This window comes from Alosa sapidissima, chromosome 3, assembly GCF_018492685.1.
Source record: "Alosa sapidissima isolate fAloSap1 chromosome 3, fAloSap1.pri, whole genome shotgun sequence".
In the NCBI taxonomy this organism is placed as follows: domain Eukaryota; kingdom Metazoa; phylum Chordata; class Actinopteri; order Clupeiformes; family Clupeidae; genus Alosa; species Alosa sapidissima.
Window position 1 is genome coordinate 30,548,309 of NC_055959.1, and position 27,877 is coordinate 30,576,185.

Genomic DNA, 27,877 nt, shown 5'->3' on the forward strand with positions numbered 1-27,877 from the left:
CCATTCACGGTTCAAACGACACCCTAGGAGAGCTGTTAGTAGATAGTAGCCTGGGTCTATATTCTAGTGATTGATGTATTAGCATAGGCCTATGTAAGAATAGCCTACATCTGCTTTATTTCATAACGCGCTTGATATCGCACATGGTATAGGCTACTCCCCCTGTCTTCTACCAATATAATATCTCACTGAAGTAGCATTATCCTTTGCTAATGCGGTCGATAATTTTGCCTCCAGCCAGCTGTTTCCCGCCTTGACAGATATTCCATCAGCTGCAAAAACACATTCACGTAACCTTATGCAGAGGGGAGGGGGAGAGTAGGGGAGGGATAACAAGTGAGCGCCACACACAACGAGCGAGGGAACCCCATCAGCTGGAAGTCGAGTAATATTACAACTCCAACCACTAAGCCAAATTCAATTGTGAGGTCAAGATAATTTGCAGTTTTAAAACGTAGTAAGAGCCTTTTCAGTTTCAAAAGGGTGCTTGGACCTGCTCCAATATCTGGACGCATCAGGATTCACACAGTTGATTAGGACGAGGTATCGGTGATTCAAAACTGGAGAGGAAAGCATGGAGTATTTCATGGTACCAGCTCAGAAGGTGCCCTCCTTGCAACATTTTAGAAAGACTGAGAAAGAGGTGATCGGAGGATTGTGCAGGTGTGTATAATGGTTCATTCCTGCCCTGCACTTTCACCCCACTTAGCATTATTTTCTGATTTGTAACGGTAACATTTTCGCCATAGCACCTGTGAAATGTAGCAATGGCAACATTCTTGGCTTGGAACAGATGTTATTATGTACACGAGGTGAACCCATTGAGCAGGCCATTGTCGACAAAAATCTGTGGAACCATAACAATAACTGCGCAATCGCCTGTGAAATGGCAACATAATAACCGTCAATTCTCACGTTTGTAATTTATTTAGGCGAAATCAATAACGTTAGTCGTTTTGTGTGCAACAAACACTAACCACGTGGTGTCATAGCCTGCAAGCTCCTTTCCGTAGCGTGGCTGTTATCTTTAAACGGCTTTTAGTAGAAAATGTGCCCCTCGTATCAGTTGATTCTAAGCAACTACGATTAGTGAATAGGGTATGGGTATTTTCCCATTTCGTTTCCCAATCTCATGGTCGTCTTCCAAACTGCGAGAGCGGGTAGAAGTTGGAGGCAGTGCGGCCATGCTTGCGGCTCGTGCTACCCATTTCGTGTAGAATATTATTTAGAACGAAAATGTGCCTGTGTGTCTTTTGGACTCATTCATGTCCAATTTTGTGAATTTTGTTGTTGTTGTTGTTGTAGGTTATCATAGGTGCATTCGTAGTCGAATGAGCGAACGATTGTCCTCTCTATTCCAGACACGCTGCCTCATGGAAAGACGTGGAGGAAGCTGAATAGAGTTGTTGTAATGGCGGAGGGTTGGAATTGCCGTTTTGGAAAGCGGTGAATCAGTACAGATTTACTCATTAGATGTGTTCCTATTTTGACGTGACGTCAAATATGTACAAAATTACAGCTGAATTTGAGTCAATGTGGGGGAAATTTAACAATTCATGTAATGAGGGGGTGTGTAGCCTATGTAGTTCGGGCCCGTCACTGCGTCTGTACTCTTGTAGGGGGCGGAGGAAACAACTTGGGCACAGAGCATGCCGGGATATGAAGTTTGCCTCAGCAATGGCCGAAATAGAATGAGGGTGAAAAGACATTTAGAATGATGCCAATTACTATATGTTTACACAGGCAATGTAACCAAAGTTAGACAATAGGCTATAGGATTTGGGTTGGCAGCTACAAATGGGAAAACTGTGGACTGCTGCAACTTGAAACTGAATAAAACTATAACACTACATTTTTCATTGAATTGTTTAAGTAATGTAACTGCACTGGATAATTTTAAAGGGAAACATGGAATTAATTTACTGGACATGGTAGCCTACCACTTGACATTGAATGTTCAGATACAGCTGCTATGGTTTATTTAACAGGCATAAATGCAGCAGGTGTTTGAGGGAGGGATGATCTTGCGTCTAATTTGATTGTTTTTAATTATTCTAGAATGTCTTGTTACAGCCTATCTTGATAATGTGTATCTAGTTATAGGTTTTGTTGCCATAATGACTGCCTTTAAACAGCAATTCCTGGTATCGTTTGTTTGCATCAGCACACAAATCACATGTTTACTAACATTCCCTGGCTGCATTGGGTCTACTTCTGTCACACAGGCTATTTTTTGACATTTGTATGCTACTCTATTTATGTTATGGTTCTTAGCCGACACTTTTACCTAAAGCTCCATTGGGATGTCATTATGGTGCGCTTTTCAGCCGATACAGGGGTTCTTCTCCACAAATGCCTTCTTCACAAATTCCTTAACATTGTTTTCTGGTTATTACGCTGTCAATATACTTATACTTACTTATATTCAATATCTTGTACAACAGACGAATGAAACACTTTTTTATTTAAATGTCACTTACAAAGACCTTGTACAATACTGAAAGCTAAAATTTTGTCACTAGCAACTTATATCTGTCCTCTGTCAAACACAGTTGCATTTTCAGCTTTGAACAAAACCGTTCAGGAGTTCTGGTTCTGGCTCCACAATGGAACAAGTCCAGACCGAACTTCCTGACCTCAACAGTTGTGGGCGGGGCTAAGTTCGTCTGGCATCCAGACTAATAGGGCCTTCATGCCACATCGGATATTTGGAAATTCTGACCTCGGATAGAGGAAAATACCTTTCTGGTGTGTTTCATTTGGTCCTTGGTTTAAATATATTGTACGGTGTTTAGGACAAAAGTGTCTGCTAATACATTTTAATATAAACATAAAACACAAACAAATCTTCCTGCGCAATCGCTGACTGAACCTTTAAATGAGCTTGGCTCAGAAAAGAAGGAGGCATTTCTGGATCATGCCAGATTTGTCGGTTTCAACATTTGATACGTTGTCTCTCTTTTTTGCAACTAAATATTAGTGATGAAATTTCCAGTTTATCAAATTATGTTTACAGTTTACATTTTCCACAGCATCCCAACTTATTTGCAAATGGGGTTGTATAATGTAAGACACTGGATATTTCAATTATAAAAGGAAGCAATGGAGTATGCCATTTTTCTAAAATAAAAAATCCTACAAATGGTGTTATTACGCCTCTTATAATGTACATTGAACACTACGATTCATCATTTCGTAACAACACACTCAAGAACACACAATTGGCTTTATCTCTGGTTTATTATGTCTAGAACCAGGTTAGCGTTCTAAGGGTGGCGTTTAACGACAGGTCACCTTGATTGGTTGCACGGTAATTTGCACGGCTACTCGCCACAACTGCTTGTCACCGTGTATGTATTCTGAAGTTTTGAATACACCCCTCAATAGCATAATTAAGTCCCTTTTGATAGCTTCTGGAGGAAAGTAAATCCGTTATTAACCAAAACGTTCTCAAAGCCTACTTTCATATACTGTCAGCTGCTATTGTCCACAATGTATTTCTAATCAAGTCTGGTTTGTTTGTCCGTGTTTTCACACGTAACAATTGGGGGCGGAGCTTAGCGACAGGTCAATTGGCTTTACCTCCGGTTTATTATGTCTAAACCAGGTTAGACCAAGTGCATAAGTTGCCATATTTAGGCTCAGTGAACCAGTACTGCCTCTTGCAGTTCAGTCTGCATTATGTATTGTATGATTCTCAATACCAAATAAACATGTCTTCAGGATATTATAGCTTTTGGGCCTCGATCATTGTTACTGTTTTTTCCCCCTAGAGGAAATGGTATTTGAGATTGTCTGTTTCTTTATTAATGCCTGAAATATATTGATATTGATTGTATCTTGATGTCCTGTGTAATGGTGTGACTCAATGTTTGGCTTTAGTTTAGCAAACATCCCCCTGACCCCGGAGACAGCGCGGGATCAGGAGCGGCGTATCCGACGTGAAATTGCCAACAGTAATGAGCGCAGGCGTATGCAGAGCATCAATTCTGGCTTCCAATCACTCAAAACACTCATCCCTCACAGTGATGGAGAGAAACTTAGTAAGGTAAGCGGAAGAGAGTACATTTGAAAAACATTAACTAGAAAAACATATCTAGTTTAAGAGTTAAAGAGCTAGTGCCAAGCCCAAAATCTAGAGTTTACCTGCATTACTCTTAAACAGGTATTGCTAGTTCATAGTGGTATTTTTATGTTGATGTATTGATATTCCATTGATATGGTGATCATTTTTCAGAAAAGTTTACAGTTGTATTTAAACTAAGCATTGAGTTAGTATGATATGAAAGTCTGAATAAAAATCTCAAAAAATTGCCAAGGTTCCATGGGCGGACTCATGTTGGTATGGCAAATCAAAATGGTAGAGAGGAACAGAACATTTTGTTTGGATTGGGGAACCTGTAGTCATCAAGAATGTAAAACAACACTGCAGTGAATGAAAACCCAGTTTCTATGCAGTGGTTTAGATTCCCCCTTTCTTGATTTGCATCCCTCTTTCAGGCAGCCATTCTACAGCAAACAACTGAGTATATATTTTCTTTGGAGCAAGAGAAGACACGACTCCTTCAGCAGAATAACCAGCTTAAGCGGTTTATACAGGTGTGTGTATGTTTCTGTATTCGAGATGGAGCAGCATGCATGGGAATCGATATGAAGCATTTGCATATTTTTAAGTGCCTTTGACACATCTAAAAGTGTTAACGGATGCTTTATGTTAAGCAATATAGCATATAACAGCTATTCCCTAACAGATTAACATCCAGCTTGACTCCTCTTCACTGACCCCAACTAGATCGGCACGTAACCTGGGCGTCATAATTGATGAGCGACTTAACTTCTCTGAGCATGTAGCCTCAATTGCAAAATCATGTCGGTTTATCCTTTACAACATAATGAAGATCAAATCTTATCTGACACAACATTCCACACAACTTCTTGTACAGGCTATGGTTATCTCCAAGTTAGACTATTGTAATTTAATCACTATTAGCTGGCATACCTGCTTGTGTAGTAAGATTTTTACAACTGATTCAGAATACTGCAGCACGCCTGGTCTTCGATCAGCCAAAGAGGACACATGTAACTCCTCCTAGTTACACTCCACTGGTTCCCTTTAGTGGAGTTTAAATTTAAACCTCTCACTTTGGCCTATATGACACTGACTGGATCTGCTCGCTGCTATCTCAATTCAATGATCAAGATATATCCCCAACCTCCCACTGTGGTCGTCTGATGAGCGTCTGTTGTGTCGACCAGCCATAAATGCTAGGTCAAATTCAATAATTACAATAATAATACGTTTATTTTATATAGCGCCTTTCTCAAACCCAAGGTCACTTTACACAGTAGGAAGGCAAGGAAACGCAATAACAAACAAACAAAACAATACAACAAAGACAAGTTATCTGTATGGAGCTATGTGTTGGGTGTGGAGGAGAAGTGATCATTAAACAGAAAGGTCTTGAGATGTTCCTTTCTTCAAAGCACATCTCTACTATACCGCTGCGTCAACGTTACTTCCGTGATTTGGGAAAAGCCCGTAAAAGTCCTGGCAGGAAGCGATTACATCAACGTTTTTTGGTATATCCCAGTTTTTAATATTTTTTTTTTCCAAAGTATTTACAACTTAGTGTTAACTAATAATTGTTGCAAACTGGTACTACGAACAAAATATTAGTGCATTCCTGGATCTATATCCTTATGCATGCTTCCTGCCAGGACTTTTACGGGCTTTTCCCAAATCACGGAAGTAACGTCGAAGCAGCAGTATAGTAGCAGATAGTAGCATCCATCAGGCAAGTGTTATTTAAATAAACTCCTGGTGTACAAACTTTTCAATGCCTCGTTTTATGAGTAAAGAACATAGTTGTACTACTGTAGAAGTTTCGTACCATTCAGGGCATTATTAGTGGGGTAATTTAGGAGATAAAAGTAGGTTCCATTACGCCTGCAGAAAGTCATTAGTTTCTGACGGTGCTACTCGACCAGGGTTCGACCAAAGGAAAACACGTTCTGGGAGGGTGTTTGGCTCGGTCATGGTGCAAAGGACCATAGGGTGAAATTACTCCGAACCATCGCTTTAATAAAAAGGAGATATCAATTATCCTCAACAATGACAAGCCAGCTGAAACATGCCACTCGTTTTCTCTCCCTCTCGTGTGCGCTCAGGCGCGTTCTCAGTTAAATGGAGTATAGGGCCTACATTCAAGTTGGATCTTTATAGAGAGGACCCGAAAAGTATCATCTTTATGTAACATGCTGTTGGTGCATGTTGACATTGTATACTTTCTCTAACGAGAGTGAAAAACAGTTTGCAGTACAGCTACTATTTATTGGCTAAAGTTGGTCCCTCCTCTGTCTCTTGGTGCCCTACGCACAGTGCGTGATGCGTGTGGTGGTGGTGATCACTGATCAGGCAACTTCTTAAAACTGAAAATTTTCGCCTACAAGCTCCTCACGTTCCATCTTCAGCTAACTCCATAGACAATAAAAGAAACGATCTGGCTGCTTCAGGTTTTGCGGCCTCCGTTACATGACATCAGCCCCCCACAAAGGAAATAGGTAAACACAATGCATTAATATTTCGTAACACGTTATGTATTTGTGGTATGCACATTATGTACTTTTTACTTTACTTTACTTTACCGGCCAAACTGGTAAAGTAAAGCAAATTGGTAAAAGTTATTTTATTACCCGCCAAAATTGGCATTGATTTGCGTATCAATGGAGTGTGGACGCACATCTTATCTACTGCAAAACTGATACGGCGTTTGTGGACACGGATCGGATTTGTTCCGGAAATCCGTATTAAAACTGATTCAGACTGGTGAGGACTTATCCTGAGACAGAGGGAGCATGTGTGGGGTTTGATCATTAATTTGTTCATAATGTGCTTTTCTGACATAACATTGAGCCTTTTATCTAACAAGAAATTGTCTATGGCAATTGTTTGATTTTATCACTCTTGATTTTTGTCTACTCAATTAATTTGTTCATATTTTCAAGGAGTTCACTGGCTCCTCCCCAAAAAGGAGACGTGCAGAGGAGAAGGATGAAGGGATTGGCTCTCCAGATGCCCTGGAAGAGGAGAAGATGGAGGACCTCCGCAGAGAGATGATTGAACTTCGACAGCAGTTGGACAAAGAGAGATCAGTCCGTATGATACTAGAAGAACAGGTGTGTGTGTGTGTGTGTGCATGCACATGATTTTCTCTACGTTTAGACGTATCCTCAACAAACCAACAATTTAGTAAGCATGTTAAAAGCTGTATAAGAACCTTTCAGATATATTTGCATATTTTGTTATACTGCCTCACACTTGAATATCAGTTTATGTGTACACCGCATTGGTTTAGTAGGCCCTATAAGGTGTGAATACATTTTAGTAGTAATTTCCATGTATTCAAATGCCTTATTTGATGGCATTTCAGTTATGCTGAACACTTGTGTGTGTGTGTGTGTGTGTGTGTGTGTGTGTGTGTGTGTGTGTGTGTGTAGATCCGCTCACTAGATGCTCACCTCTATCCTGAGAAGCTCAAGGCCATAGCTCAGCAGGTTCAGGAGCAGCAAGAGCAGACTCAGACTCTCCTACGACTGCAGCAACAACAGGAAACGACAGAGAGAGAAAATCACATGGTCAGCAGTCCACAGGTATATACAGTTCAAAAGTTGGAAATGACTGAGAATTTTATTTTGTTTAAAGACCTCCGGTGGAAATCGAGTTTTTAACCTTGCTAACATGTCCGTATGATGTCTTCTACGTATCATTGACATATCATGAGCGAAAGCCCTTTTTATGGGTACGTGCATTGAAACTAAAGAGGAAAACCTGGCTTGACAAATTTACTCATAAGTGAGCTTCATGGTGCCATTGTGAGTGTCGTATTTGTCGATCCAGGTTATCCAAACAAAGCCTGGGTATGTTCAGCGCGCTTTGTTGTATACCCCACTGGTGGGCCATTTCAGGCATTAGTCCATTAGTGCACAGAACCAATCTTGAGTTGTTGGGGGTAGGACAATTGTTCATAAAGATGCAAACAAGCTAGGTAATGTCAGGTGCAGCAACCAGTAGCAGGTTAACAGTGTGTAGAGTAGGGGTGCACCGATCAGATATTTAGATAGGATATCGGCCCCGATATTGACAAAGTAGCTGGATCGGGGATCGGAAAATTTAGCAGATCCATGGGCCGATCCATTTACATCAATTTCTTGGACTGAGCTGTGGTGTGCACACAGTGTGCAACTAGCCATTTACTGCCACTATAACTTTTGGTGTTTGTCATTAGGAGTAATGTTGGGGGTAACGCATTACAAAGTAACGCGTTACTGTAATTTCGTTACTCTATTGGGTAATGAAGTAAGGTAACGCATTACAATTCAAATTTCAGTGATTTGTTACAGTTACTGAATAACTGTAACGTCCATTCCTGCGTTACTCACAATATCTCTAATATATTGACTTATTGTTGGCATGCAGTAATTGCTTATTGAAAATATAGATTATTGTAGTATATGCACAGGGTAGAGCATGCATTCTCTCTATGCACCGCTCCCCCTCAAACAGGTTGGCTTCAGCCCGCACCTCCCCTACGCAAATCAAAACAGTGGCTTGTGCAAGAACTGTTCATGCAGACTACAACTGGCGCGGTGTAGCCTACACAACTTTGTTCAAAATTGATGCATTCAAGTTAACTTTGCAAAGTTAGTGTTATAGCCTACTTCACAACATTGTCAATCGCAAACGCTAATTTATTCTAACGTCTCTCTATGGAACTACCTGTAGCTTAATTTGCTGAGGACTAAGAGAAAGCACCTTTTTGATAAATGAGCCAGTAGTGGAGAAATAACTTTTAAAAACTAATCTGTAGCCTAGGGTAGGCTTCTGCAAAAAACAATGTTGTTGACGATTTAAACTACCTAGCGGATGTTTTTAAAAGGCTACAAGCAATAGAGGCTTATGGCCCACGTTTTGGTTTGTAAATGAATTTGCCCTACAGTACTTCCAACTCTTGACTGCAATATATAATAGCCAACTGACTGCTTGACAGGTTATTTATTTTTCTGTACAATAAACAAATGTGTTCGTTCGACTTTATGCAGCAGAATTGCGCATTTGGCCAGCCTATAATGGACACATTTTGGAGAGAGAATACACACGCAAGAATCTGTTGGCTATTTGTGGCGGGTTACCAGCAAACAATGTTACCTAATGCATTAACTCAAGACCTCAAACGTTTAAACAAAAACAGAAAGGATGCAGCAGGCAGCAAATGTAGAAGAGTCATTGCCAATGTAAGAACAAAACACTAAATGAAGCCCAAAGCTTGATGTTGAAGCACATGCACATAACGGTAAAATAAAAGTAAACAAAGGGTAAATTTAGCAAAGGTGACAAAATTAATATAGGCTATTGTTAGTGAAAGTAGGCCTACTAGGCTACTTTTAGCTGACCAATGCCGAATCTGAAATTGCGAATAACAATGTTGCCTAACTCTTTGAATGTTGCACTCTGGTTAAGTTAGAGACCAACTCAAGTAAAGTAACGATAACGAGTAACACGTTACTTTCCAAAATGACTAACGAGTAAAGTAATTTCATTACAATTTAAAGAAGTAACGAGTAACTTGTAACGCATTACTTTTTTTGAGTAATGACCCCAACGCTGGTTAGGCTACATCATTATCATTACAGTTTGCCAGGCGTTATATTCCTGGTTTACTATTCATGATATTAACCACCATGTGCCATAGATTAATTACAATCTTCATGGGTTTTTGTTGCATTTTTAGGCAACACATGAAATGTGTGATGTTCAACAGAAAATACTCAAACCAAATACATTGTCGTTTTCATCTCTTATTTGTATAAACTTTGCCTGGTATAAAGCAATGCTAACTTTCACACTGGCTTTTAAAATCTTGTCATTTATTAGTTAAAACTTACAACTCTGTATACCGTTTATTTACAACCATTCAAACTCGGTGTGAACTTCCTAGGTTCTCATGGGGAAACCGGACTGCACCACTATTGGTTAATAGAGGGGATTAGAGGGTGATTAGTGGTGTGAACCATTTTGGCAGGGGTATTTTAGTGTATATCACTAGCATGGGATTTTTATCTGCACACAGCTGCACAATTGTTTTTTTTTACAACAACAATAACAACTCATTACATTTATTCTTAAGTGTTATTTTGTCTCCGGAAATAAATGTTTAGTTAGGGAAAGTAATGTGTAAGTCAAGCCTGATGCCTTTAGTCTCTTCAATCTTGTTAATCTTAAGATTGAACATTGGTCTGGGGAGTCCGCTATGTATTTTCTACTGCACAAGAGGCGTGATCAATGGGCATAGTTCAAATGACTGACTATCCAATTGCGTACATTCACCAATCTGACCAACGAACCGGGTGACGTTTGCAGAGCGACGCGTAAACTCCAGGCTCTCCAGCTATAGTAATCGTTTTAAACCTGCCAATAGAGTGCCAGGTGGATAAGCCAGCTTGTGATTGGTCCCGGCAAAATTGTAACGGAAGCAGCAGAAAAAGATGCACAGGTTTCCAGCCTGAGCTGCAGGGAGAAAAAGAAATCGCCGGCAGATCAGGCTGGGTTCACCCACGGGGACCCAGGTTCGAATCCGACCTGCGGTTCATCCCACCCCATCTCTCTCTCCCACTTACTTCCTGTCACTCTTCACTGTCCTGTCCAAGTAAAGGCAAAAAGCCCACAAAATATCCTTTAGGTGCATCCCTAGTGTAGAGGAGGCAGGGCCGGATAAAATCACAATTCCAGTTCCATTTCAGGGGGAAAAAACTGTCAACCTATATGACCATAATAATTTGGATTTCAGTGAAGCTCTTATTTGAATATTTCCTGACATTATATTGAAAAAAGTATGAGCTCACTTTGTGTTAGAGACGACAACTGCTAAAATTGCTCGTAATTTTCAGGTTTTGGCTCCATCCACCCCTCCTACACCTACCAGTCACCCGACAGTTATAGTCCCTGCCCCTGTTCTGTCCTCTTCCTCTCACCATGCTACCGTGGTAACAATGGGACCGGCTTCTGTTATAAACACAGCATCTACATCACGGCAGAATCTGGACACCATTGTGCAAGTAAGTCTTCAAGGTTTACTATGGGTCATACTGACTCTTTTCACTATTAGCTGTGTGAGCCTTGCAGTTGCTGGTAAGGTACTTCAGCATAAGTCTGTATTTGCTCTTGAGATTTCTGGGATGTGTTTTTAATTAGCTTATGCCAGGGTATCCCAAAATGTGGTACACGTATGCGAGCTGCCACTAGGGGGCACACGAGATAAAAAGGGCAATGTCGGAAAGGTGTTAAAAATGATTAATCAACTAGAAAATTTAATTTCGAGGAAATTACCAGTGCATGAAAATATAAACATACTGTATATTAACATAAGATGCCAAACAAACTTTTATTTGGAAACAGTTGGCAGGAGTCATAGTTGAACTGACAGTTGAAATGGCTGAACAGTTAAAGGAACCATATGTAAGATTGTGGCCAAAACTGGTACTGCAATCACTTTCAAAATACTGAAGAGCGGTGTATCCCCTCCCCCTCCCCCCTGACTCGAGGTTGCCAACCCGGATGGCAGAACACTACTGACTTTGTGATTAGTAGATAGGTGGAGGGTGGCGCATCAGGCCAAAACACAACATGACATGACAAAACACAACATCAACATCAGTTGAGGGCTGCAACTTCACTTTTTAAATGACAATATCCTGGCCGGACTACTGTTGTCAGTGATATAAGTATTTGAAGTGAACATTATTTCTTAATGTCTAGTGACATATCAGGGCCATTTTATGATTAATTGAAATATTTTTCTTACATACGGTTCCTTTAAATAGTTGAGTAGTTTAAATAGTTAAATTATTTAATAGTGAATTATTGTAGTGAGGACATTTATTTTGAAACAGTTGTGGGCAGAGGAAATAGTAGTCTTAAGAGAGCCAGATTGTATGCTTAATGCCTGAGACAGAGTATATAGTTTAAAAGTTGAATGTAGATAGTGTAATGGATGTTGATAGACAGAAAGTTGAATGGATGTTGATAGGCAGATTGTTTAATGGATGTTGATGGATAGTTTAATGGGTGGATGAGTGAATGGTTTGAAGAGGATGAATGGATAGAAAGTTGGATGGAATGTGCCTTATATCCTTGTAGAATGGAGAGACACAGAGAGAGTTGGCCTAGTTAAGCAGAAAGCAGTTGATACAGGTGCAATCAGTTTAACTGGCCCTTTGATGGGTCCTAATAGTGAGCAGCTGGAAGTTGATACAGGTGCAAATCAAGTTAATTAGTCCATTGTGATGTCATAGTGCTAATGCAAAGTCTATGGGGGAAAATAAGCTTGTTTTTTATTAATATCTCAAAAAGTATAACGTTTACAAAAGTGAAAAATACATTCCCCACGTGTCCTTTTCAAGACCTACGTTACAAAGTTTGAACAGTACAGAACAGTAAAGTTTCTACGTTAAACGGTTAAAGCTGAATTAGACGCAGAAATTTGGTGGGAAGAATAATAATAATAAGAAGAAGAAGACGACTTCGGATAACAGAACAGTGCATTTTCATGCACTGTAATTAATTCATAAATAATAAATCATTTCGAATCGGGTAATAATGATATGGAAATGTGAAAGGAAATAATTTGTAAACTCTATAGTAGGCTACAATGCACATGATTTCCTGCAGTCAGCCAGAATATCTGGCGCGTTAGTTTTGTGGAAGTAGGCTGGGTAGAAGGCTAGGCAAACATGGAAAACTGGGACACTGTCCAAAAGGCCCAATTAAAGCGATCGAAGAGGAGAAGCGAGAGAAACGGCAGGAGACGGGTAACGATGGAATGGGGGGCAGAATAATGAAGGTGGAGGTGGAGTGCAGGGGGATAAAAGAATGGATGAGACAGGAAAGACTGCGAAGAAAACAATGAAAAAAAGTATGATGAGGCATATAGGCCTGGGCTTTACGTGGATTGGGAGACAGACTGCCCAAAGCCACAGTGTGTGGTTTGCAGTGAGGTGCTATCTAACCAGTCTATTTTTTTTTTTTTAGCGTGAGGGCTCATAGACCAGTTGCACATTTTGATTTTGTTATTTGTTATCATGTAGGGTGGCTAATTAAACATGATTAGGTCTGGAATGCGTCAATATTTATGTGTCGGATGGTGGGGGTACGCGAGCAGAGTCAGGATGTAGAAGGTGGTCCGCGGGAAGAAAAGTTTGGGAACCGCTGGCTTATGCGATTATGCAAAGCAGGGTTTTGCAAAGTTTCAAGATTGTTAGTGCAACACATTCAAAATCACTTGAAAACAAAAATATGCTTCTTTTTTTTTCAATTGCCAAAAAATTGAGCCGGGTTTGTTTCGATCAATAGGACATTAGCGGTGGGCAGGACAATAATTCAAATGTGAGATTACCCAGGCTTGAACTAATTGTGAGCCCGGGAGTCAGGACAGGTGTTCATTTAATCAATTAGCGACAGGTAGTGACAACACTGAAGCCCCGCCAGTAAGTCAGTGCTTTCCTTACTGTGCCTAACCTATCCTAACATCCTCCATAATTGAAAAGGCATATTTGTAGCCTGTATGAACCCAGAGAAACCTGTTAACGAATTTGCTCTGCGTTCACCCCGGCTAGCATATTTGAGCAACAAAATATCAGGCTGAAATTTCCGTATGATAGTCATAAGACATGGGACAAATTGCAAAAATCTGAGACCATGGTGTCAAATTCAATATTTTGTATTGAATTGATATGGAATAACCCTTATTTGATTTGTTGACTGTTTAGTAGTGTTCTAAATAACTGGATTACACTGGTTAAACAAAAATTGGATTTATTCACAAAAAGCAGGGACGTTGGAAGTATTTTCTGAGGGGGGTGCGGATGATGTCAGGAGGTTCCGGGGGTATCATCACCGGAAAAGTTTTGAAATTCTGTTTGAAAACAGCGTTAAAATGGTGTTTTTGCAGAGGGACAAAATGAAATGCCAACAGAGAAAACGGCCCCCATCTTCTGTCTGACTCGCGTGACGTGAACATTGCCTACCTGCTATACGCTATCACTTCACTGCTTGACACTACCCCACATGGAGAAATGTCACTTGTTTACAATGGAGGGAATCTTTTAGAACTTATGTTTTGTGCCAATATGTTAGCTAAGCTATAGCTTTTGATGAACGGAGATGCAGATTATCCCCCTAATCCATTTGTTTGCGCAATAGCCCATGTTCTGCGTTCACTCCAGCAAGACTGAAATACAGTTGAAGCCAGAAGTTTACCTACCCTGTACATACACATGCTAAAGTTGACTAAAAAGAGTAATAAAAAACAATCATCTTTTGGAAATTGATCTTAATGCCTTAATTAACAAAATGAGGAAAAATCCAACCTTTAAGGACACCAATTTTCTTTGTGAATGAATAATGTATCGTAAATAAATAAATGTTCTTCCTCAAAAAAACGGGCCATATACATACCCCTATGTTAAATTCCCATAGAGGCAGGCATATTTTTATTTTCAAGGGCCAGTTATTTCATGGATCCAGGATACTTTGCATTCTGACATACCCTTCACCATACCTAGAGATTGGCAAGGTTTTATTTAGTGTTAATTTTGTCACCTATTTTTAATTTAGCCTTAGTCTTAGTCTTGTGACGATGTCCTTTTTAGTCTTTGTCATATTTAGTCATTCAAATATCATTTGTTAGTCAAGTTTTAGTCGACTAAAAGTCTCGTCATTTTAGTCTAGTTTTAGTCAAAATTTCAGTCCAATGGTAGCCTGGAAACCAGACTCTCTGACTTTGCAGAGTCTGGCCTAGATCCATAGGCGTTCGTTTATTTCCGGGTGGGAGGGCACAGTTTTGAGGTTTAAAATCATTGGAGTTCCTTTGAACCGCTTTGAACCAATCACTAACAACCGGCGTTTCGTCATACAGAGAAGTTTCTCTGCAGCACGGCCATAACAAGTACGGGTGCATCTTATCAGCAATCACACGTTTCATCTGCGCAACTCTCGCCAAAATGCATCATATAGTGTTTTGTGAATGTACCCAAGTCAAACTTTCATATAAATGCATAAGTACGTCCAAAACGCCACTTTTAAGCTTGTATGCGTTGTCGTTTTCGGGTGAAATTACCTTTTGAATGGGATTCCTATAGGGCTACTACTTTTTTGATACAATCGCGTCAAAATCGCTATTTTTCATCATCAGTGTCTCTACACATGAACTCGAGCATTGAGAACATTTTTGGTGTACACAGAGTTTACTAAAAGAGAGTTTTTGAACAACTCACCTTGTTTTTTCTGCTCGCTGCCATCTTGCAAGGAGTGAGTTGTCCAAAATCTTTCTTTTTAATAAACTATGTGTACACGAACAATGTTCTTAATGCTCGAGTTCATATGTAGAGACACTGATGATGCTTCGATCAAAGTTTCAAGTTATGTCGAGCCTTCTTAGTATTTGAAAAATAGCGATTTTGACCCGACCACGTAGCCTACTAAACTACAGTTTGACTCGGGTACGTTCGTAGCCTTTAGTGACAAAATCTATGACTAAAGTTTAACTGACGATATAACATCCTACTCCACTGTGACTTTGTTCATGACACTCCTGTTAATAGGCTAAACTATTATTTACATTTGTTCAAAGATTTCATAAGTATAAGTCATTTTCTCTCCCTACGTTGATGTATTCCAAGCGATCTGCTTCAGGGGCGGGGACGTAGTAATTGAAACACCATGCCTGGGTACGTAATCGCTCTCAGGGACGCCCACTGTTCGCTGGTTGGTCGGCTGCCCAACTGCCGAAGTAAACGAGCGTGAATCAACCTATTCCAGACGGAGTACTGTAGGGAAAAGAAATCGACCGGAAGTACGTAGACAGGCCAAGACCAGGCTGGTCAAATGGTGTTTCACACAACTCAATTTTCCAACAATATTGTGTGTCCACAGGGCTACACATCTGACAAAAAATCAGAATGAGTAATTTTAACAGTCAGTATGTTTACATGCACAGGTAAGTCGAGCTACAGTTATAGATCGGCTAGGATTTGACCATAGACAGTAAAAGATTTGACTGGACCACTGTCATGATCTTCGTAGACCAGTGTTTCTCTAAGTGTGAGCTATCCCAAGTGGTCCGCGACCAGACGTGGTAAAATATAATATAGATGAGTTTGCAATATTGAACCAACTTGTATGTAAATCCAAACAGTTCTGCAACACTGTCTATGTAAGATATGCCAGTTTAAATCATATGAATCCTCTGACACAATAAGTGCAAAGACAATAAGCAAGGTGGTTCAGTGAGTAGGCCTATTGTGTAGGCTAATATACTGTTGAAGTCTTTTTTTTTTTTTTTTTTTTTAGCTAGGTGGTCCGTGCGTTTCTTTTTCATTGGTTAAGTGGTCCTTTGTCTGAAAAACTTGGAGAAACGCTGTCGTAGACCCAAGTATTAATGTTTTACTCCGCCACGCTAGATGGCAATATGCGCCCAAACGCAACACATTCCCCAAACTTTTCATCTTAGCTAACTTGCTAGCGAACTTTCCATATTAGCTTACTTGCTAGCAATCTTTGCATCATCAGTGTAACTAGTTAAATAGTTCACATTATTCCACTGCTTCGTTGAATTTCCCATTGTACTACGTAATTTAGAACAACCATACATAATGTTATTTGAACACCTTACTCCCAAAACCCATTCTATGATCGTTGGTGTTACACCTCACCTGGCGCCAAACCATCTGGCCTGCCATCACAACATCAGGAGAAATTATATCACTCATACAATTCGGTGTGTACACAGGGGCGTGCTAGGCCACTCCCCATATATAGGTGTGTTTGTTTCATTTATGTTTATAATAAGCAACCAGAAATATTATTTAATGCATTTCTCCCATTACTGTACTAAAAATGAACTGAACCAAGGTACGTACCAAACCAGATTTTTGTGAACTAATACACCTCTACTCACAACCCTTTCAGAACTTCCTGTGGCCTAAAAAACGCTGACCCATAAGAGAAATAAGGCATAGATAGGACTAGATTAAGAAGAATTTTGAAATCTTAAGTTGAACTTAAATTGGACTTGGGCTCTTGCAGAACAGAAACTGCAGGGCGCACAGTTCAAAAACATTGTTCATATTTTTATGATATCCTTTTTATGATTTTATGATATCTGTTAATGATCTCATTAAACATTTTATTTGACAAGGCACCAGTTTCACCAGGCACCAGGTCATAACTCCAAGTCATGTTTTTGCTCTCATCCAGGCCATCCAGCACATTGAGGGCACACAAGAACGGACCATAACCGAGGCGGAACAGCGGAAAGCAGTGATTGTAACGCCTGCGCGCCCCCTCTCTGATCCAGCAGATTCTGAGACAACTTCTGACACTGACGAGCTAGAGGACAGCTTACTGCCTTGATCCACTCAAAATAAATAATGGGTGATGACTTCACATGCCACCCATCAACAGACAAATACACTTGGACACATACAACTGAGTACGGCAAAGTGAACACATGACCACAAAGTTCTACTACTGTGGTCCTTGCATGTTAGGTGAAGACTAACATGCATATAATTACCCAGTTTCCCATGGTAAGATATAGGAGTTGCATAGCTTTCTGAGTTTATGGAAGTCCATATTTCCTCTACTTCAGGATGCTAAATGGACTCATTAAATGTGATCGTTCACTGAACATTCAACCCCAGCACTCCTAGAACCTGTGAACACTCAAAATGGTTTGTGGTGCACAGAGTTTACTGACCCATAGTCCATGGGCAGAGATCTTGTATTTTCTTCTCTTGGCCGTGCTATGCTCATTTTCATAGTCTCTTATCAGTAAGAGGTTATGTTCAGCATGACACTGTGAGCTCATTACTTTTAGAATATCATTTGCTTCCAAAAGCAGGGAAAATATTTTTTTTAGCCTTTTCCATTGTACTGGACTGATCACTAAAGTATGGTCATGTATTTGTTGTTTTTGAAAATATCATCAGTGTTCAAGAACATGACTAGCTTCCAGAGGGCTCCTGTTGATCAAACAGCAGATGGATGCAGCAGGAATGTGCACTTCTTTTTAAATTCTGTCACATACAGTGATGTTCACACTATTTTGTGAATGAATGCTGCACTGGGCTGGGTTCCTAGTGTTCACTCTAATGGTTCAGGCACCACCTGGCATCCTCAGAGAAGATGACACACATTTTGTTTCAAATTGAACTTGTATGTTTCCCATTCATTACCATTATGTTCAATTGAATAAGCTAACAAGCAGGGGGCTTCTACCTGTAAGGCCTTTTGTATTATCGCATGTGTGTGTTTCCTGCCTTTTGACAAGGCACTCACTCATGCATACACAACTATAGAGACACAAGCTACCATGGATCTGTAAAAGTTTAGGTTAGCACTACTTTTGCATTCACATTACTGTATGTGAATTCTAGGCCATCAGTTGCCCTTTATATACTTTTTTGATTTTTCTCTTGGGCATATGTTATGATTTGATTTATATGTTGTGTATGTGTGCATTCTGTCTGAAGGAGGACTTCCTGTGTCCTCTGTAGTATTGTTTACACGTGCTAAAGAGGGTAGAGCAGCATTACACCAGCGCACTTCGCTCTATGCACTCTATGTTCTGCTCTCTTGTATGAATGTTTCTCAGTGTTAATGTTCCTTGAGTCCATTCTTTTGCACATGCCTCCCTCAAGATCAGTGTGTTATGACATGAGGGCTAGTCTGTGCCCTGAGAGGTTGTCAGTGGTGACCCGACTGAAATCATGCCTACTGCAGCAGAACCAGCCCCTGGTGGGAAGACACTAGCAGACATGTGTGTGTGAAGGTGCTGAAGTGTTACAGAGGCCCTGGTGTTGGTACAGCCCTGGAGTGGGTGTCATTGGGAAAGGGAGATGCCTTTGTTGATGAACTCTGAGGTTTCATTTTTAACTTCAGTTGGGCACTTAGTCAATCTATGTGATGAATCGCAGCAACTTTCAGATTATTCCTTTCATCATGTTGGGGACACTGAAGAGTTCCTGATGGAATGTCCTGTTGTGATACTCAGATGATTTCAGACTGACTCAGACCTTGATTAAATTCAGTGCATTTTTACAAATGGTGGGCAAGGGATATTCCTACCCATCTCCAACATTCCACATAACTATTGGAATTTCGGCATCTCCGTCTTTTACATTGGTGTGTATGTATTGAGTTTGGCTTGGAACTGATCTGCATGTGTCTAGCTGTAAGCAGTTGGAGGAATTGGACCTCCTGATCATGCTCTCATGGATGGCTCTCTGTGGTCCCTGAGCCCTCTGATGTCATCAGTGGCCTTGAGACCCACAGGAAGTTTACAAAGAAGTTTTGTAGGCCCTGCCCGTTTGTGATGTGGAAAAACCAGAACCTGCAGTTCAATCTTGCGATGTCAAAGATGAAATATTATGATTTAAAATTAATATTGGGCGATTAAGCTTTCATTTCACAGCTTTTATTGTGAGCATCTTTAAAGCTTCAATTGGTGAACTTTTCATCTCTTTAGACTGTTTCTACATACAGCATTGAATAAGAAGCGCTAACAATTTCTTATGATCTATATTTGTCCTCTGTTCTAAATCTGTTATGAACCCAGAGGACATATCAGATGTGTAAATGTCTGTTCGGAGAGGAATGATTTGAGTATAATCATGAAGCACTTAATGAAGCCTACAGAGAAGAGTCTTGCCTTTTTAGAGATATACCTTCAAAACTTATTTTATTCTGAACAGAGACCACTGACCTGCAGGACGGTCTCTTCTGTCTTACATGTCACACCTGTATGTCTCTGTGGGAGGTGCGAGACATCTCATATCTTCTTGTCATCTCTCAATCACCCACTCTCACTCATTTTTCCTGTTACCTTTTCTTACCATTTGTTGGACAGTATCTTTCATTGATGTCAAAATATGTGTTTTACTTTTTGTTTTGATTATTCTCTTTTTAACTGGGGAAAGAGGCGTGTGCCTTTTGTAAAGACATAATAATAAAGTTTGTACTTTGTTTTTTTACAGTCTGTTGTTGTTAATTGTAGGTTCAGTTTGGATTCCTCAAATACATGTATTCATTTTGCGAGGTCTAAACAAATTGGTATATATGAAAGTGTTACACTTCTCTCCAATCATGTCCAGGACCTGGGGGGGCATAGATGTTAAATGGAGTCGCCGCTGTAGTCTATTTTGCCCTTAACCAGAACGAACCTACCCTCTTTATCCCTTATTTCAGATATAAATTCAAATGGAGTTGAGTTTGAAATGAGTATTCCTACCCCCTTTTTTCTGCCGTTTTTTGTATGATGAGAAAAAAGTATTTCTAAAACCCAGCTTGTTTAATTTTTCATGTTCATCTCCTGACATGTCCTGCAAAAACACTATATTTATCATATCCCTTTTAACCTTGGCTATCATCTTACTGCGTTTTATAGGGTTGTTAAGGCCATTTACATTCCATGACAATATATTATAGTATTGATAATGCATTAACTATGCCATTGGTATCCTGTGATTGTACACTCCAAGACCTCAGACAAGAAGAAAAAGAAAAGAGGAAACTAGGAACTATAATACAAGTCATTGAACAGAGCTTCCAACAAAAAAGGTGACATATCACCTTTAGCAAAGGGGAGGGGGCGGCCACTAGGTGGGGTCCCTCGGTAAGCTAACTCGAAAACAAAAAGGTTTTGTGGCAATCTGTTGACGATACATTGGTATCAGCAATTCCAATATAATCACAAAAAAGGGGGGGACTATTTAGGCGAGTCGTTCTCCTCTTCGGTGGTGTCCTTATCCTTCCTGATAGAGGGAGAGCATCTTCACAGAAGAGAACTTCTGACGACCAATTTGAGGAAAAGTTGGTAAACCACCCTTCTTACCTAATTTGAGGGTGCTGATTCTGAATATTTTGTTTACCAAGCTCAATTATGAGTTCTAAGCTGCATAATCAGCATTTTAACATAAAATAGCGATTATTTTTGCTTATTTTTACCTAAATTGGGTTGATTTCAAAAGTAATCACTAAAACCAAATAAAAGTGTTCTCTAAATACATGTTGGAGCATTAAAGAAGGCATACTATAGTTTATTAACGTATTTAATGGGAACATGATTACAGTTAACATGTAATAAACTCGGAAATTCTAATCAAAACACAACCATATTTTTATTGCTAACATAGTGAGTCACTCATGTGGTGTTTAATGCATTTCATCACAATAACAAGTTGCACAGATAACCTTCAACTCAGAATATAGCCTACAGTACATATGAACTTAGATAGCGGGAATAAGCCTAATGCAGAACTGCATCTACCGTCAGCAACAACCGACAAGTAAAAAACATTTTACTTCTAGTAACACTGGATTTGGTATGTGTGCTTGCCTCCATACTAGAGCTTGATAATGTGCTCTTCTAATATGCCATTGAGCAGCATCACTTGTTGGTGGTAGAGCCTCCGATCCTCGACATATAGAAAACAGAGTGGCTCTGGCATAGTGTTGTCACGATACCAAAATTATGACTTCGATACAATACCTGCCATAAATATCTTGATACTCGATACTGAAACGATATCCAAATCCTAAAATATCTGGAAAAGAAAGGACGCAGGCCTCCTCCAAGTGTATTGACTCATTTGTGTTGAATTTTGTGCACTTTTGGTCAATTCTGGGTTTTAAACTTCTAAACTTCCTACATAATTGTGTGTGATTAAGTCCTTTATTCTTTGTTAGCTCATTTATATTGTGTGATGTTTTGGCAATAAATTACCTTTAAATAGCCAAAGTAGACTAGATCAAGGTCAGTGTTCAAATTACTGCATGCAAATCACTTAATGCTATGCAGAAGAGCCTAATCTTAAGGCCATCTGATAGGCTACCTAGGCCTTCCTGTGTTTATGGGATTTCTTTGACAGTTGCAAAGGGAAAAAAGTGAAGATAGTCTTCTTTGCTCCCAGTGTAATTTAATAAGTACGTTTCAACCACTCTTTGGGTCTTAATCAGATAGGCCTACACCATTATTACATTACATTACGTTACATTTGGCTGACGCATTTTTAACCAAAGCGACTAACAACATGGTAACAGTTAAGTTTTAAAGCAATTCTCTCAACAATTTTAGGACAATTTAAAAATGGTAGAGTATAGTAAGAATAAGTGCATCAGTGAGTGCTGTTTTTAAACAGTTGAGTGTCAGTTCAAGACGGGTGGTAAGTGCTAGGATCAGCAAGACTTGTTGTAAGTGGTGCTATGAGAGGAGATGTTCTCTAAAGAGCTGGGTCTTCTGCTGGAGTTTTTTGAAAATGGAGAGGGATGACCCTGCCCTTGTAGGAACTGGCAGTGTGTTCCACCAACGAGGAACAACAGATGAGAAAAGTTTGGATTGGCCTGAGCGTATTTGTTGCAATATCTGTGTGCATTCCTACATTAGGTCTATTTCTTTGATAGTCAACATCATTTGCTACCACATAACAAATACCAAATAACAATACAAAAGTTTCTTACAAACTTTCCTGCATACTTCTTAAATGTGCTGCAGTCAGATGGGTGTCCTAAAGACATAACTAGATCTTGAGCATCTATTACCAGTGTTGAATGAGCAGTTTTTGCAGTGATCACTACTGGACATTCCACATTGCTAGAAAGCACCTGAGTGAGGATAGACTTATTTCCACTTCACAAATAACCATCGCTATCTGCAATAGCTACAGTACAGGGACATTAATCAGTTCATAGCTGAGGATTTGTCCTAGGTCCACTTCCCTTTCAGCATCATATGCAGTAATGATGTACTGAAGAATGTTTCTTTTTGTTGCATTATAAAGGATATCTTGTCTATTTTTTTTGCAAATAATGCAATCTCCATAGCACTCTTCAGCAACCCTCAAACAGGCACACTCTTCCATTTTTTTGCATGGCTGGAATTTGAATGATAGGAAAGAGTACCAGTGAGATGTTTTAACTACAGTAGGCAAGCACAGTCGCCTTTACAGTAAAAGAAAAATACAGTGTAAATCCTCTGTAAAGACTGACAACTGTTCATAATAGTGACAAAGTACTTTCTACAGAAAAATGAGCAGTCACCTACTATTCTATCAATTTATTATCAAGGAATCTATTTTGCTTCTAAACGTCATACTGAATTTTAGCTATTCGTATTCAATTTATATTTTAATTTTAGCTTATTTTCATTTGCTACTTGAGGGTCATTGGGGTAATTCCTGTCCTGTCCTACAACATATCTGATACATAAAGAGTATATTAATGCCTTATTTTTTGCAATTCCTATGATTTCTGATGGCAAAACCAAAAAGTATGTGAACTATGCTAATTATGCTAATTAGCAAGCTTAAAACTCAAAATTGAGCTTGGTAAACAAAATATTTAAATTCAGCACCCTCAAATTGTGTGAAATAGCCCCTTTACCGACTTTTCCTCAAATTTGCCAACAGGACTTTTTCTGAATGTTTGTTAGCTATCTGCTCTCCCTATTAGCTATTAGCCCTTTCTTCCAAGCAGCGAAGAGAATTCTTTATTTGATAGTGAACTGGAGGAAACAAACCACCATTGAGTGTGGTGGAGCATCTGCGGATGGTTACGCTGCAAGGGCACGGTGTGCTCGTTCTATCCCCAGATCACTGCTCCATTTCGGTCACTTTGTCCTGCAATGCTCGCTGGTTAGTTAGCAACTGGGTGAGTGTACCCAATGTCCCACCACTCTGCATCTGCCATGTTATGTTCTATCTTTCCAACCCGCTCGGCTACCTCTTCAATCTGGCCTGACACATCTTGGAGTTTTGTGTATATTTCTGAAGTGAATTCGTCCATTTGTTTTTTAATATCTTCTCTTAACCAGTGGGCCAAGTCCCGCGGCCCCCTTCTCTCTAATCGGCAGAATTTATTTTTGAAATGTTGCGAGATGGGCATTGTAAGCAAAGGCAGAAAATGTCTTCTCTCATAGGTAGGCTGTGTAGGCCTAACCACCAAAGGCATTATGTCAATGGCAGCCTTTGACTAAAAACGTTTAGAAAAATGTCTTCACTGCAAATCATTTCGTGACCCCTTCAAAACTTTTAGGACCCCCAGTTTAAGAACTACTGCTCTAAAGCACTTAGCCTACTATATTCCTGAAGGTCACTTTTAAGCTCGGCTCTGAGGGTTTCCATTCCTTCAGCTAAAACTTTGCTCACTGCTTCCCGAATTGTGTCCAAGCTTTCGTTTTCACCATGGGCTCCACCTTGCTTTTCTCCATCTCCCGACTTTACCTCAGTTTCTCGCCCTCTCAAAGTCGTCCTTGCTTTCTTGAGTTTGTCTGCACTCAATCTTACAACTGTATTTGTAACAAACAAAATAAATGAATAATATAATATTAAGTGGGAAAAGTTAAGCTGATACCGGAGCCACCGGAAGTCCAAAAGGCATCAGTTTTAAAATGTTTAAAAAGTAATAATTAAAAGACATTGAAAAGGTAAAAAGAAAAGGTTATAAGAAGAAGAAAAAGCCAGGAGATTTCAAGATAGTGGATTCCATCCACTATAATTACTAATTGTCATGTCATTGTTAACAGTAAAACAACTATTAAAGGAAAATTCCGGTATTTAGCACTTTGAGTCCCTTTTCTGGTTTGTTTTATGAACTAGAGTGGTGGACACCGAAATTTGACGATTGGTCCTGTCTCGACTTTTCTGACTCGTTTTGAATCGCCTTTGACTACTCAGAGTGGCTGCCAACAGGCATACTGTAGGCTACTCAAACATGTCCTGTCTAAAACAACCCTTAACGTTCGTTTTCAAAACTGTGCAACTCACCGAGTGGTTAGTGGTGTTCGTTGATTATTAAAAGCAAATATATCGGCGCAATGTATGATTTCCAGCCGTCTTATTTGCTATTGTGAAACTATTTATTCAGACACCTCACAACCGCGTATAAACTTCCGCTCAGTATTTGAACCAGAACCATAGACAGTGGCGCTCTAATATCAACGTGCAATGAGTCTTCCAACAGAAATCAATGGGATTTTACAAAATGCCAAATAAAACACGACAGAAACTGTATTTCGCTACGCTTTTGTTTGTATGGAACATCAACAAACACCACTAACCACTCGGTGAGTTGCACAGTTTTGGAAACGAACGTTAAGGGTTGTTTTAGGACATGTTTGAGTAGTCTACAGTATGCCTGTTGGCAGCCACTCTGAGTAGTCAAAGGCGATTCAAAACGAGTCAGAAAAGTCGAGACAGGACCAATCGTCAAAATTCCGGTGTCCACCACTCTAGTTCATCCAAAACAAACCAGAAAAGGGACTCAAAGTGCTAAATACCGGAATTTTCCTTTAACTAAAATGTGCTTCATTACAAGTTACAATTTCTAAGCAATGGTTTTCATAACATGTTACTAGGGATGTAACGGTATGAAAATTTAACCTCACGGTTTATCATGGTTTTCGGTATTATCACGGTACACAAGCTGAAATAGTTTCAAAATAGTTTCAAAATGTGTCCCGTTCACTTTTTCATGTTTAATTGGCTATGTGCTTATAGCTTAACTTACCCTACCATGACTTGGAGTTTGCTATTTCTGTTATTTGGATCCAATGAGTGAGACCAAAATAAGTGTTTTTAGACTTTAGGCTACTCTGTTCTCCTGATAACGTGAGTGGAATGGATTTCATGTGGATGCGAACATAAAAAGATGCAGAGTGGCTAAATGATACAGTGCACGTTTTGCGGTGAAAATGTTCCGCCTTTTAAAATCAGGAGTAGCCTAATCCGAATCGCAGTTAAAACCATCAATTAGACAACAGAATCAGTAGGGTAGCAGTTTTGTTTAATTGTACTTGGCCTACTGTATGTCTGAAGCAGGCTCGGATGAAGCTGGGAAGGATTAAACACACGGTTTCAACACCGCGGTAATCAACCGTGATAATTATGATATTTCAAAAGAAAACGGTAATTGTTATCGTCAACATATCGCGGTTTACCATTATACCGGTAATCGTTACATCCCTACATGTTACCAACTGGATTCACTGATGTTTGATCATGCCTTGCTTCTGCCCTTCCTGGAGACATGTTTTTATAATTAAGTCCCTAACCCTAACCCTTGTAAGGTGTTCATATTTTTGTTACACAGCCAAGGTTCCAGGGTCTGGTTTACTAGCTCAATTACCAATGATATAGACATAATTTATGGTTCATATTTGCCATTACCCCTGTGAGATCACATGTATGATCATATGATCATTTTTTTGTGAGAAAACAAGGAAATTCAATTATAAAAAAGGTAAAAAAAATAGAAAGAAGATTTTTGATCATTATTGGTGCTTATTTCTTAGAACTTATAACTACAAGTGATGTAACTATGTAACAATTTTGTAACTTTTTGCAGGAATAGGTGCAGAAAGACAACATTTCCACACACAAACACTTACACTTAGACATGCACAGACGCCCAGACACAAAGAGATGCACAGACACACACACACAGCAGGCCCAGTTAAGAAGAGGACACAGTTAAGGTACAAAGCACCTCATCCTAATCATCCTGGTGGATGGCAAGATTCTCCCGATGAAAATGGCTCCATTCATCGTACCTTCAACTGAAGTCTATGAGATGAAAAACAGCGCCACACCAAGATGTGTCCACTTCAAAACTCCACTGTTGGTATAGTATGTGTAGGGTGATGTGCAGTGTCATTTCTACTTCAAACATGTGCAGTAGGCCTATGACACAGTGACGTTAGAATTGGGGGTGCCCCCGAACCGCACCAATTGTCATTTTAAGTGTAGACAGTCACACACAGACCCATCGAACAGGCAACAGTTTTCTGTTCCCAGAGCATGCTTTCTCTATCTATGATCTAGGTAGGCCTCCTTGACGAGGAGATTGCTGGTCCGCGGATAATTTGCAGCAATATATATTACAATTACATTAACAAATATTATGGAACCGCGGACCGAAAGAAAACATTTTCCAGATTAGGAAATATTTCTTAATTTAGCAAATAAAGAGGCACAAAAAAGTAGTCGTATGAGCGCTCATTCGATGTCTGAGCAAGTGAAACTGAACAACTATACGTAGAAGCAACAAACAAAGTTATTTAAAACAACAAACAAAGCGGATTATTTCTGTCCATGAAAACAGCATAGGCTAGTCGAATCCAAAAATTGGAAATACTGTAAATATGCAACACAAATACCTTTGCAAAAATGCTTTATTGAGTTTGTATACTTCAAAAGTTCATCTTGAATGAATACTGTTCTGTCATTAGCAAAATCTATTTCCTTACAAAATGGCTATAGCGTAGGCCTATGCATTAGGCTAGCCCAGTGATAGAGACATGGGTCTCACCTAGGCTGCTCGAAATTAGGCTGTTAAAAGTTTAATAGAACTTGTTGTAGGTAAATATCGTATAGCCTTTGGTGATGACACATCATTTTAAAATATGTATTTCACTCTTGCTCGAATTAATGCAGAACATGGGCTGTTGCGCAAAAAAATGTATTTTTACATTGTAACAAAGTGTTATTTCTTCAGTGTTGTCCCATGAAAAGATATAATAAAATATTTACAAAAATATTAACTCAGTTAATCCTCATGAGTTTTACATTTTGTTGATCACCATCCACTCTCCGCATTGGACTCTCTCTCTCTCTCTCTCTCTCTCACACACACACACACACACACACTTTGCGTGTAACACACTGGTACTATAATAATCACAGATAGTTTTGTCTCAACATGGTGTGTGTGAGAAAGGACATTTTGCATGTGTGTGTATTTGTGTGTGTGTGTGAGTGTGTGTGTGTGTGT

General features: G+C 39.6%; 1 protein-coding gene across 2 annotated transcripts; it reads left to right on the top strand.

The window, feature by feature from the left end:
* Positions 1 to 27,877, top strand: tfap4 (transcription factor AP-4 (activating enhancer binding protein 4)). 2 transcript variants are annotated; one of them, XR_006030714.1, is made up of 8 exons: positions 1 to 663; positions 3,883 to 4,048; positions 4,501 to 4,599; positions 7,006 to 7,176; positions 7,498 to 7,650; positions 10,945 to 11,112; positions 17,309 to 18,872; positions 27,863 to 27,877. XR_006030714.1 is itself a non-coding variant. In XM_042085845.1 (7 exons), the coding sequence occupies exons 1-7, from the start codon at positions 575 to 577 to the stop codon at positions 17,462 to 17,464; spliced, it is 1,002 nt and encodes a 333-aa protein (XP_041941779.1). In that variant the 5' UTR covers positions 1 to 574; the 3' UTR covers positions 17,465 to 20,087. The 2 variants fall into 2 exon arrangements, 1 of the variants encoding a protein (XP_041941779.1); XM_042085845.1 differs by lacking the exon at positions 27,863 to 27,877 and having other exon boundaries at positions 17,309 to 20,087.

Excerpts from the sequence above, each read along its gene's own strand:
- tfap4 (XM_042085845.1), top strand. The coding sequence starts at position 575 with ATGGAGTATTTCATGGTACCAGCTCAGAAGGTGCCCTCCTTGCAACAT. Across the intron at positions 664-3,882 it reads GTGATCGGAGGATTGTGCAG|TTTAGCAAACATCCCCCTGA; the intron begins GTGTGTATAATG and ends GTTTGGCTTTAG. Across the intron at positions 4,600-7,005 it reads AGCTTAAGCGGTTTATACAG|GAGTTCACTGGCTCCTCCCC; the intron begins GTGTGTGTATGT and ends CATATTTTCAAG.